Genomic DNA, 12516 nt, shown 5'->3' on the forward strand with positions numbered 1-12516 from the left:
CACCATTACACCAGGGTCAACACTGGATTTCAAACGAAGAGAAAAATATTCCAAGAAAAAAGTAGGAACAAACTAAGTGATGATTTTGGTTCCGACGTAAAAAAATTGTTTGCAAGGCCTAGAAAGACAAAATAAATTGTTTGCAAACACAATAATTTCGAAAAAAACGTTTGCAGAGGTTCATAAACTAAAAAAAAGTTTGCAGAGGAAATTTCTCCCCCCCCCCCCCCCCCCCGCTCCAAGAAAATAACGGTCCGTCCCTAATTCCCTCTATCCCTTTCCTCTCTCCGTTGTTCTGTTTTTCCGTGCAAATTTTCCGCCTTAAAAATTATGCGTTACTATGACAAGCCTCAAGCAGATAAATTATTGCCCTTTTATAAAGCAAGTTTTGTTTGCTTTTCGAAGACAGGCGACCCTATTAGCTTTTATTGTTTTCCACTGATGGTAAAATTTCCGCTTGGCTAATATTTATCTTCTTTGCGAAACCCACACCCCGTGATCGGGATAAACCCGTCAATCAAAGGTGCGAAATCTTCACACAAGGTGCTTCCGTTGTCGAACCGGACGAGTACAAACAAGATCTCGGAAGCTTTGTTTCTATTTGCGGACGATATTTGTTTGAGAAGTGTGTGGTGTTTTCATCTTCTTCATGGTATATTTTACAACTCAGCTACGTTTTTGACATCATGACCTGCAACTTATCCGTGTCGGATTCATGCGGACCTGGAGGCGTTTGCGCGGCTACCGCTAATCTCAGTTCTTGTTTTTGTGGAAAGGGCTATATTTTTAACGATGCCGGACTTTGTGAAGAGCCAGAAACACCTATGGCTTATTCAGCTGTCGCGTCTTTTTGTTGGTTGTGCTTTCTTCTTGTTTTGGGGAAGTTCCTTCGTCTTTACGTGTGGATTTTCCAGAAGCTCTACCTTCCCGCCTCTGTGATTGGCGGTCTTATTGGGTTGATTGTGCTGCAGGTAGCTCGCGTCAATAAAGATGTATCTGAATTTATCGCGGTCAATTTCACCAGAGGATGGTAAGCTTAAGCCTATGTATTTTTAGTTGTGTGGCGGGATTAGCTAAAAAGCATGATAAATAAAGGCATAACTCCCTTGTAAATACTGTTTTTGGCTAACAAAAGGGAGTTTTTTATCAAACCCGGCGATAAAATCGCAATTTTAGCTTGTCAATCAGAAATTTAATATCTAAAGCTCGCTAATTTCGTGAACGAAAACTGTTATTAATTCCTACAATTAAATCATGCCCCTTTTTACTGCCATTTATGTGATTATCAAATCAGCAACATTAAAATTATTCGACCTTCAGCAAACATTATTAGTATCCCGCAGAGTTTATACATTTCCAGATTTTATTCTCATTGCCGTAAATTGTCATCTATCAGCAGATGTTTTTGCTGTGATGTGATCACCCCTGAAAATTATTTGCTTTTCCTGTTCAGGCTATATAGCAGTGAATATGTATAAGGAGAAGGCATTAAAACTAACTTTATGGTAGGGCTGAAAATTATCTTTACTGTTAGTATTAAAAGAGGCTATCATCTCTCTATAAACCCAGCTCCAGGGGAGGGGAAGGGGGCGTGTGAAAGAAGAGGGAATGCATGTTGTCTTGTTGCGGGCCCAAGAGAGGCCCGCAACCCTAATCTTGACAGTGGCCAGCGGATTGTGTATTACGCGTGCGCGCCACGTTTATAAAGGCTATCTGCAAACCGGAAGTTGAAAATTTTGTTCTTCCACTAAGAACGATCGGAATGCAAAAATTGTCAATCACGACAGTTTGTCGTAACACCGGAGAGAAAAATCTTGTCTCCAAGAGCGATAAGAATGCGAAAAATGAGGCTTCTGTCGGAAGATTGCAGACATTACGTTTTGCAGACGTTTTTTATAGGTGTTGCTTTTGAGAAGATCTGCTGTGATTGTATCACAGATAAACTACGGCAAAGCGAATGATTCCAACAACGGTTATTCTCGAGAAATTCCTTATAACACTGACAACAAAGCGAGTTTGCCGACGGAGGAAAATCACTTCGCTAAACTGTCAATCAAAAAAACAACTCTGATTGGTTCGCGGCAATAGGAAACGATAAAAAACATTCGTGACTCAAGCGTGACGCATTACTCGACCTTACTCGGAATAATTTTCTTTTGTCCAGTGATTTATCGACACTGTCTGAAAAATTTAATATCGATAAACTTTGGCTTATTCACCAATGAAACATGGCAAACTTGTCAACATATGATTGGTAATATCAAACACGTAAAAAATCATCATAATTTCGCACACATTGAGATACTGTTATTCTCGGTGGACAGACTCCCAATAAACAACCGCAGTTTATAAAAGAAATCTCAATTACCACAGTTATGCCAACAAAACTTCGACTTGAAGTAATTTTCCAAACTAACAAAAAACACTTCCCTCCCAGTACCTTCTCTTAACTGCATCGAGGCCGCACTTTCTAACCTGTGGTTACCACTAGTTTAAGGGTATAAAGGGTTTGGTCTCATGTAGGGTGTTCAAGGCAGAATGCCAATGTTTTTACCTAGGAAGGTACCTATTCGATCTGGTTGCACAAAATAAATAAACAGGACTTTCTTATAGAGGGAGGCGCGGTGGCCTATTATGGTTAGCCTGCTCGTCTCCGAGTCAAACAGCCCGGGTTCGAGCCCTGGCCGGGGCCCTGCGTTGTGTTCTTGGGCAAGACACTTAACTATCACAGTGCCTCTCTCCACCCAGGTGTATAAATGGATACTGGCAAATTTACTGCTGAGGGGGGGGGGTAACCTTGTGATAGACTAGCATCCCATCCAGGGGGAGTAGCAATACTCCTAGCTGCTTAATGCTACAGCACCAGGATAAACTCCAGCTGTATGGGCCACTAGGCTCGGAGCATCCCCATCCTTTTTACACGTGAGTTCGTTCCTGGGTCCTGCCCCTATCAGTTAAGAGGACAGTTGCTGTACTGACAGATCCACTGAAGGGGTTAGTGGGTCCCACAGCTATAGTTCCATTGGATGAGGCTCAGAAGACAATAATCAGGGATTTTTTGTTTAAATCGAGCCACACACAGTTTTCATTTCTTACACCTAACATGTTAACCTGATAACTTCTCAGATGGTTCAAGGTCCATTATGCCCACTAAGGGAGGCATAGGGAGAGACCTTGGACTGTCTGACTATCAGACAACCATCTTGTATGCAAATATTGATCTGCCATTGAACAAAAATGTATTTTTCTTTTCTTTGTCCCTTAGGTACAACCTGGCAGGATTTCTCATCAATATTGTGTTCTCATCATTGTTTCTTGGCACCCAGATCCCTAACGTGAAAGTGATTTGGAAACAGGCAGGACCACAGCTAATGTACGGCATGCTGATTGCTTGGGGACAGTGGATTGTTGCACTTGTTGTGACTGGTGCTCTGTTGGTAAGACAAGCTCCTTAGGGTCCTAACAGACCTTTCCTGAATTACGCTTCAATGCCCGCAAACAATAGTTTCAAGGCGAGGCAGAGGTTATTAATTTTCATATGTTTTCTGTATTTCTGTCCACCCCAGCGTCAACTTGAAACCATTGTTTGTAGTCACTGGTGTGAATGCAGGAAAATCAATAATAATCAAAGCTTTATTTTGCTTGAAACTCTTTCCTTACCTTTGAGAGACATGTATTTTTACACACTAGGAAGCTGTCGAAATATAAAATTATGCAGAGCTTGCAAATCTATGATAAATTTGGTATCATTCTTCTAGCACACAAAGTAGTGTATAATTTGTTTATTTATTTATTTATGCCTTGGTCCCATAATTTGTTTGCAGATCCCAGCATTTGGTGTCAGCCCACTGTTTGCTACTGTTCTTCCTGTGGGGTTTGCAGGGGGTCATGGGACAGCTGGAGGACTCACCCCAACATACAAGACAGTAAGCCATGTTGTTGTTGTTTAAAAAAACTGCAGCAAAAACATTGCGTGTGATCTAGTGATAGTATCTCATATTAGATGTAAACAGCAGTGTGCTAGAAAAATATTTTTTTTTTGGCTTAAATCTGGAATTTCCAGAGGGGGAGGAGGATTCAAACCAAAAACCCTTCCATGGTGGGAAGGGGTATATAGAGATTTCTGAAACAACACAATACACTATTGAATAATTATACAGTTGATAAGGAATAAATGTTTCACTTACCAAAAAAATGAATTTAAACCAATGAGAATGTCTAAATAATCATTAGAATTTTACCCTAAAACTAAAACTGGGGTAGGGATGGGTGAGATATGGCTAACTTTTATTTGTTTATAACAAGCCTTCAAAAGTTTTAAGTTCTACCTGGTATTTTTTTTTTTTTTTGCTTTGGTTTCAGCTTGGTTTTCCTAATGGTGGAGATTTTGGTTTAGCTAGTGCCACTCTGGGACTTGTTTTCTCAGTTGTTTGTGGTGTGATGTTGGTAAACATTGCCACCCACAGGGGGTGGGTGAAGAGAGAGAGGATTGACACTGCTCAGGAGGTCAAGATATCCATTAGGTTTGTAGATATAATTTTTACACATTAAGTTCTAAATAAACCCCTTCTGGCGGCTAGTATTTAAAATTTCTGGGGGGGGGGGGGGGGGAAAAAAAAACCGGAATATTGGAAGATAATTGACATTTCCAAATTCCATTTGGAAATTGACCTGGATAGATTAGTTATAGCTAATTTTGCTTTATCCATTTTCACCTTTCCCTAGAGGTGTGTATGCAGTTGGCAGTCGACCTTCTGCAGGAGTTCAAACAGTAAGAGCAAGCTCAATAGATGTGTTGGCATTCCACCTGGCAGTGCTGGGAATAGCCATGTTGATTGGTTACGGATTAAAGCGGGGACTGATTGCAATCGAAAGCACATCACAAAAGCTCAAGGATCTGAACTTTCTCTCTGGCATACCTCTGTTCCCACTGTGTATGGCTGGAGGTATTATTATCCAGGTTTGGACATGTTTATTATCTTGTTTTCTTGCTGAACAATTGAACGATCAATCAATCAAATTATTCAATCAATAAGTCAGTCAGGCTGGGTCCAAGCAGGGATGAGGCAGTGGTGAGAGCACTCACCTCCCACCAATGTGGCCCAGGCTTGATTCCCGGACCAAACGTCTGGGTGGAGTTTGTTGTTGGTTCTCGTCCTTGCTCCAAGGGTTTTCTCAAAAAAAAAAACATTTCCAAATTCCAATAGGCCATTTCCGAGTTTCCTCTGTTTCAAAACGAGGCTACATGCAAAACCATTCATATGAAAATGAGTTTCACCTACAGGTCCATTTTTATGCAAATCAAACTCATTTTCATATGAATGATTTCGCACATAGACTCGTTTTGAAACAGAGGCAAAGGGTAACTCGGAAATGGCCTATTTAACCTGGATAGAGGACCTGCATGAAAACCAGCAAGAGCTGATGTGGCTTCCTCTCTAAATATAATAGTTTATTTTTAGCAATCAATCAATAAATTAATTGATCAATCAACCAATCATTAGAGCAGTTTTCAATTGAGTGTCGTAAAACCAAAACCAAAGTAATTACTCTGGCCAATCACAAATTTAAAGGACACAGACAATCCAGTGAACCAATCAAATCTCGAAGCAAATACATGTAGCCGGCACGAAGCGCGGGAAAACGTGCGCGAGCGAGTCACGATTGGTTTTGGTTTTACTCCTGATTGGCTGAAAAAGTGGCGCGAGATTTTTAAGCCAATCACTAAGCGTATAGTAATGCAAAACCAAAGCAAACGCAATTTACTTTCGACACTCAAGTGAAAACCGCTCTAATATTGTCAGCTCTGTAGCTATATGTATTTGTTGGAAATTTACTGTTTTCTGATCTGTGGTAAATGTCTTCCCTTTCAGCTTATCATTGAGAGAATCGAGAGTATTAATGAATTGATCGATGCATCTCTTATGGAGCGGATAGCTTCGTCTTCGTTAGATTTCCTCATAACCTCAGCTGTGGCTACAGTAGATATCTCTGCTGTTGCTGTTGATATCGCTCCTCTGCTAATTCTATGCACTTGTGGCTTTATCTGGAACTTCATCATGCTGGGTCTTGTTTCAAGATTCCTCTTACCCAATCATTGGTAAATATCAAAATTAATCTGTTAATTTCTAACTAAAGCTAATATTGAATTATATGTCTTACTTTCTTTTCTTTTCTCCCAATGTATTTTGAAAGTGGCAAAATAAATGAAAATAAAAGAATAAATAGAAATAATAATTATTAAATTCCTTAGGGAGATCAGGTCAGGGTAGATGTATGTGAGATATCAATTAACACAAATCATGTGTCTAGTAGTGAATGTTGGATGGAAGGGGAAGTCTAGCTTGACTCTAGATCTGCACACTACATTCTCTCCCAGCCTAGGGAGTTTTTTCTTTAGTCTACGAGAGCGTATGCTAATTATTTAGAATCGACACCTTACACCACACCCTACGGCATGCATCGCTAGCTAGGGAATTTCTCCTTTTGTTGGGAAAGAATGGAATTAAAAATATATATTTAATTAAGTGTGGAGGGGGAACAGAAGGGCGGGAGGCAGGAGAAGAATGGGTAAGGTGGTGGAAACCGGGAGAAATTAAAAAAAATCATTTGTTATATTTTGCAAAAGAAATGGGACAATAAGGGGGGAATCACAGTGGAAAGGGGCAGAAAGCCAGAAAAAAGGGTACGGGAAGCAGAAATAAGAGGTACGAGAAGTGGGAGGTTTGGACACCACTGTCACCCCCCCCCCCCCTCGGGTGCTGTGCCTGATGAGAACAGGCAGGCTTAAGAAGATTGCTAAAAGGAGGCGGTTGGAATTCAGTTGGTCTCAGCAATTTCATTAAGTTTAATTCCTCTTGTTAAATATTTTATTAGGTTTGAAAGGGCAATTGCTGACTTTGGAATGAACACAGGTGTGATTGCAACAGGGTTAATTCTGTTACGTATGGTGGATCCTGAGTCTCGCACTCCAGTGCCTGCTGATTTTGCCTTCAAACAGCTTCTTCATTCACCATTCATGGGTGGAGGAATTTGGACTTGCCTGGCTCTTCCCTTGCTAAGTATTCTGAAGTAAGACAGTGTTAAGTTTTAAGTTACGAGTGATTTGAAACCCAGTTAATAATGTCAACTGACATTGAGGCCTTCCATTTTTGATCTCACATCCCCACCCCCACCCCAAGTAACCACTGTCACGAAGCCTGTAAGAATATCTTTTTAAAAGAAGCTTAGAACAAAATTTTGAACCCGTCAGATGCAAACTACAAACGCCGATGGCAAAAAACAAGCTAGGGTGTCGGGATTGTGCCTTAGTTTTCTTGTTTAACATGCATGGAAAGGCCAAAGTTCAAGGGAGGAGGTTGGAGGAGGGTTAGGGTTTGGGACATTACTTGGTTGGGAGGGTGGGCAGGTGGGTGGGTAGGAGGAGTAAAAATACTTAATACTTAAATACTGGTTTCGTAGCACTGTTTACTGTAAAAAAAAAAAAAAAACACTTCCGACCTGTAATCTTTTATTATGTTTTATCAATTTCAGCATCTGGATTGTTACAGTCATTGCAGCAGTGGTATTCAGCTTGTGGCTGTTAAGCTTCTTGTAAGTTTCATAAGTTTAGAAATTTTTTGCACGTGTGATTTACAGTATTTCAAAACCACTCATTCAAGCAAACTACAAATAAGAGTTAGCTAGGGCCAAACTGTAAATAAAGGTTGGGTTTTGCTCCAAGGTGGTATGGAAAATTTACCTGCAGGCGCAGGGGCAGATCCAGGATTTTTCCAAGGGGATGGCTACAATTTTTTTTAAGGGGGGGTGGATTTTAGCAAATATTTCAACTCAATTAAAGCTAAAATTATTATTATCAAATAAGGGGTTTCTGCGTTCAGTACTCTAAAAGAAAAAACAGAGAACGCAGAAACATTGAAAAAGAGCTCTCGAGTCGTATCGAGCGTTTAATGAAAATCTTAGAAACCAACAGATCGAAAGAAAATATCACAGAACTTTATCGACTTCGATCAGAATTAAACAAAATTGCCGAGTATAGAACTAATGGTGCTATTATCAGAAGCAGAATTCGATGGCACGAGCATGGCGAAAAAAATACGAAATATTTCCTCAATTTAGAAAAAAGGCAACACTCCAATTCCTTTATTGCAAAACTTAAAATACATGATGATCAAGAAATAACAGAAGCCAATGAAATCTTAAAATGCCAAAAACATTTCTATAAGGACCTTTACTCCGCCGTACCAACCGATAATTCGAATGATAAAACTTTCTTCGATGATCCAAATCTTATTCGTCTAAGTGACGCTGAACAAATCGATCTTGAAAACCCCCTAACGAAAGAAGAATGCTTTAAAACTCTAAAAGAGTGCGCAAAGAATAAATGCCCAGGAAGCGACGGCCTTTCGGTAGAATTCTATTTACTCTTCTGGCCTCTATTAGGAGATGAAATGGTTGCAAGTTTCGATTATGCTTTCACGCACGGAAAGCTAAATATAACCCAGAAACAAGGCATTATTAAAGTAGTGCCCAAGAAACGAAAAAACAGACTCTACTTAGAAAATTGGAGACCGATATCCCTTCTCAATATTGATTATAAAATAGCAGCCAAAGTCATAGCTAGCATAGCTAGCAGACTATCTAAAGTTCTCCCAAACATCATAAATGACGATCAAACCGGGTATATCCAAGGTCGATATATCGGACAAAACATCAGACTCATACAAGATATAATGAAAGTAACATCCCTAGAAAACATTCCCGGCCTCGCTATTTTCATCGATTTCAAAAAAGCTTTTGACTCGCTCGATTGGAATTTCTTAAACAAAACCTTGCGGTCGTTCAACTTTGGACCTAACATTCAAAAGTGGGTTAAAACCTTCTACACCGATATCTCCAGTTGTGTCATCAATAACGGCTACGCGTCGGAATTTTTCCATCTTCAAAGAGGCGTAAGACAGGGGTGCCCGCTATCTGGTATCCTCTTTGTCCTCTGTGCTGAAATCTTAGCCAATGCTATCAGAAACAATCAGTACATCAAAGGCATAAAAATTTATGACAAGGAATTTAAAATTTCGCAATATGCTGATGACACGACTGCCTTTGTTTCTGACATAACCTCAGCTGAAAAGCTGTTTGAGATACTGAACGCCTTTCAGCGTTCTTCAGGACTAGAGGTAAACAAAACTAAAACCGAAGGAATGTGGCTAGGTGCTCTCAGACATAACTCTGAAGCTCCCTTAGATATTGCTTGGCCTTCAAAACCGATAAATTCCCTTGGAATTGACTTTACCTACAACGAGGAAGTCTCTTACAAGAAAAACTTTGAACAAAAATTAGGTTCAATGAAAAGCATACTCAACATATGGCTTCCAAGAAACCTCACTTTGTATGGCCGAATAACTATACTCAAAACCCTCGGACTATCCAAACTCATCTATAACACATCAATGCTGTCTTTTCCGCCAAACTTCCCAGCCTTAGTAAAGCAAACCATTTCCGATTTTGTTTGGAACAGTAAACCTGCTAAAATCAAGCACACGACAATGATAGGACCAAAGACAAAAGGTGGTTTAGATTTACCGGACTTTGACACCATAAACAAAGCATTGAAAGTCTCCTGGATACGAAGATTACATGAAAGTAAAAATAACGCATGCTGGAGTCACATACCGTTATCGTTTATAAAGCACTTAGGAGGACCTTTTCTATTTGAATGCAACTATGACCTAAAATCGCTTAAAATAGATATTTCAATTGACTTTTATAAAGACGTCCTTTACATCTGGCAGACTATTAACCAACACTCTCCAGAAACAAAAGAACAAATACTTAATGAAATCATATGGAACAACTCTTTTATCAAAATTGAAGGCTTCTCCGTGTATTATAGAAAATGGCACGAATCGGGGGTCGTCCGAATCAAAGATATTTTCTGTGGAAACAACTTCTTAACATTTAATGATTTCTACACTAAATTCCAAATCAAAACAACATTTCTCAAGTACTGTGGCTTATGTAATGCCATACCCGCTAGCTGGATCCGTTCACTAAAAAGCTCTGCTGACGAAGCGCAGCGCAAATCAGATCATAACCAGAAAATATATATCGGTAAATTGTCATGCAAAGTGGCTACCAAAATTCTCATAAACAAAAAGTTTGAAACCCCGACCGCAGAAAGAAGATTGAGGCAATTGAGTCTGGACGATAGCACAATACGCGCTATCTACGATATTCCTTTTAAAGTAACAAAAGACACTCGACTTGCTATCTTCCAATTCAAAATTATTCACCATATTTTACCAACCAATTCAACCCTTTACAGAGATAAAATCAAGGACCATGATAAATGCCACCTATGCACGCAAACGCAAACCCTGAGACATCTTTTTGTCTCTTGTCCGAATGTACAGACTTTCTGGAATACGTTTGCTACGTGGTGGAACATCAAAAATGACGATTCCATTGAGCTACACGAGAAAAACATTATCTATGGTTTTACAACTAACTTTCCTTTACGACTTGGCTTAAACCTCTGTGTACTCATTGCTAAATATTATATCTACACTGCCTCGAGAGATGAACAACACTACCACTTCGAAACCTTCCTTGCCCTTCTAAAAGATAAAATATCTATCGAAAAAAGCAACTCAAAGTCTCAAATTCAATTCTAAGGCTTCTTTTTTAGGTGAAATTTTGTAAGGCACTTTATTTTATCTATTTATTTTATTTTATTATTTTCTTTCTGCTTCCTTTTGTCCGTAATTAGTCTTTGTACTCGTCACGAAGTTTTTTTTGTTTACCTCGCTTTTTCTGTTTTGTCTACTTATTCTTCTTAAATGTATAGCTTTTGCATCTGTAAATAATGTAATGGACAGGAATTTTAGCTGATAAAGAATTAACATAAGCAAGCACTGTAAATAAGTACCGTATTGTTTTTAAAGCTCAGACACATTGTACATGTATGTAGCTGTTTTTTTTTTCTTTTTTGTTTGCAATAAACTATTAAAAAAAAAAAAAAGCTAAAATTATCGACAATATTTTTGCCCTTACCCAGTGTCACTGTCCTTGTTAATTTTTCTATTTAATGTGTTTATTTGAATTTTTTTGGTAAATCGCTGGTGGTGACTGCCCCCCCCCCCCCCTTCCCCTGCACACACACACACACAGACACACACACAAAAAAACCCTGAATCCACCCCTCAGGCAGTGCCTGATTCCAACTTTCAGATATAAATGTTATTACAGATATTGTTGCCAACGGCAATTCAACCTGACATTGAAAATGCTGGAGGTATTAAACCTAAAAAATGGACTAGCATCCCATCTAGGGATGTCACCAAACATGGTTCAATTTTATACAGTAAAAACCCGCATATAAGAACACCTATTTTGGCGGTTCAGGCTGATTTGGTTCTTATATAAAGGGTTATAATCTGCAAAATCAGCCTGTAAGTGTTCTTAAGTGTTCTTAAAAAACGTTTCTTAAAATAAGGAACATACTAGGCTACCAATAAATGAAATCAATATATATGCACACAATTGTATTTTAATTTTAATAAAATTGATAAATCAAGGCAATACTGTACTGTAATTGGGGTGGAACTATTATGTGTGCAATGAAAAGTAGTGTTGATCTTTGATATTTTTCCATATAAGAACAACTTTCATTTTTCAGGCTGAATGTGTTCTTATATAAATGGTACTTTATTTCCTAAAATCAGACCTGGGTGTTCTTAATCCACTTGTTCTTATACGCGGGTTTTTACTGTATCAACATTTCTCTTTTCTTGCTCTGTCCAGCTTCTACTTCCGCAAGCGGTACACAGGGACATGCAGCTGTAGCTTGTGCGCTGTGGAGAAGCCAGGTTCTTTCTCAAATCCAGACAGCTATCAGAATCTCTCAGGAGAGAATCATGAAAGTGAGGAACATCAGGAGATGGCTGGACTTTCAGTTGAAAATTAAGCCTCAAGAAGATATGTAAACAAATGTAATATTAAGTGCTTATTAACCGATCAAGTAGGGCTGGATGATGGTTATTCACTGTGGAAGAGGGCTAAAAAAAAGACAGTGTTACCGGTATACCTTGACTGACTAAGAAAACTGGACAAGAAAATCCTCAGCATGAGGTCACACAAGGTCTCCATATTAATCAAGGCCAGACAAGCGAAACTCAACAAGAACTGCAAGTTATTTTGATTATGATATGGTCTTTTCTTGATTTGACTGAAAAAATGTAAAGAGATTTTCTGCTGGCAGACAGGTTTGACAATGGTCAATTGCTTCAATAAGGAATGAATAGTTTACATTTGTTAGTCTGGATAAAATTATAGATATATAAAAATAGATTAACTTTTAATATAATCTCAATTTTATAATGTTGGTAATAAAAAAATAAGAATTATATTATTTCTCAGGTCGAGAACAAGGAAATAGTAACTAAAAAAGCCTCCAGTTGTATCAATAGTTAGTTAATATATTCTTAATGGAACAATACTTTCAGTTGTGAAAGACGT

The 12516-nt window shown here is 38.8% G+C and overlaps 1 protein-coding gene across 1 annotated transcript; it reads left to right on the forward strand.

Moving 5' to 3' along the window:
- The first annotated feature begins 394 nt into the window (after positions 1-394).
- Positions 395-12506, forward strand: LOC144654644 (uncharacterized). Its single transcript, XM_078514844.1, has 9 exons — positions 395-1030; positions 3266-3437; positions 3825-3926; positions 4363-4523; positions 4726-4960; positions 5874-6100; positions 6877-7071; positions 7534-7593; positions 11803-12506. The coding sequence occupies exons 1-9, from the start codon at positions 687-689 to the stop codon at positions 11963-11965; spliced, it is 1659 nt and encodes a 552-aa protein (XP_078370970.1). The 5' UTR covers positions 395-686; the 3' UTR covers positions 11966-12506.
- Positions 12507-12516: the final 10 nt, after the last annotated feature.

The sequence above is a fragment of the Oculina patagonica genome, chromosome 5, assembly GCF_052425735.1.
Source record: "Oculina patagonica isolate OP01 chromosome 5, crgOcupat, whole genome shotgun sequence".
Taxonomy (NCBI): Eukaryota; Metazoa; Cnidaria; class Anthozoa; order Scleractinia; family Oculinidae; genus Oculina; species Oculina patagonica.

Excerpts from the sequence above, each read along its gene's own strand:
- LOC144654644 (XM_078514844.1), top strand. The coding sequence starts at position 687 with ATGACCTGCAACTTATCCGTGTCGGATTCATGCGGACCTGGAGGCGTT. Across the intron at positions 3,438-3,824 it reads TTGTGACTGGTGCTCTGTTG|ATCCCAGCATTTGGTGTCAG; the intron begins GTAAGACAAGCT and ends ATTTGTTTGCAG. Across the intron at positions 3,927-4,362 it reads TCACCCCAACATACAAGACA|CTTGGTTTTCCTAATGGTGG; the intron begins GTAAGCCATGTT and ends CTTTGGTTTCAG.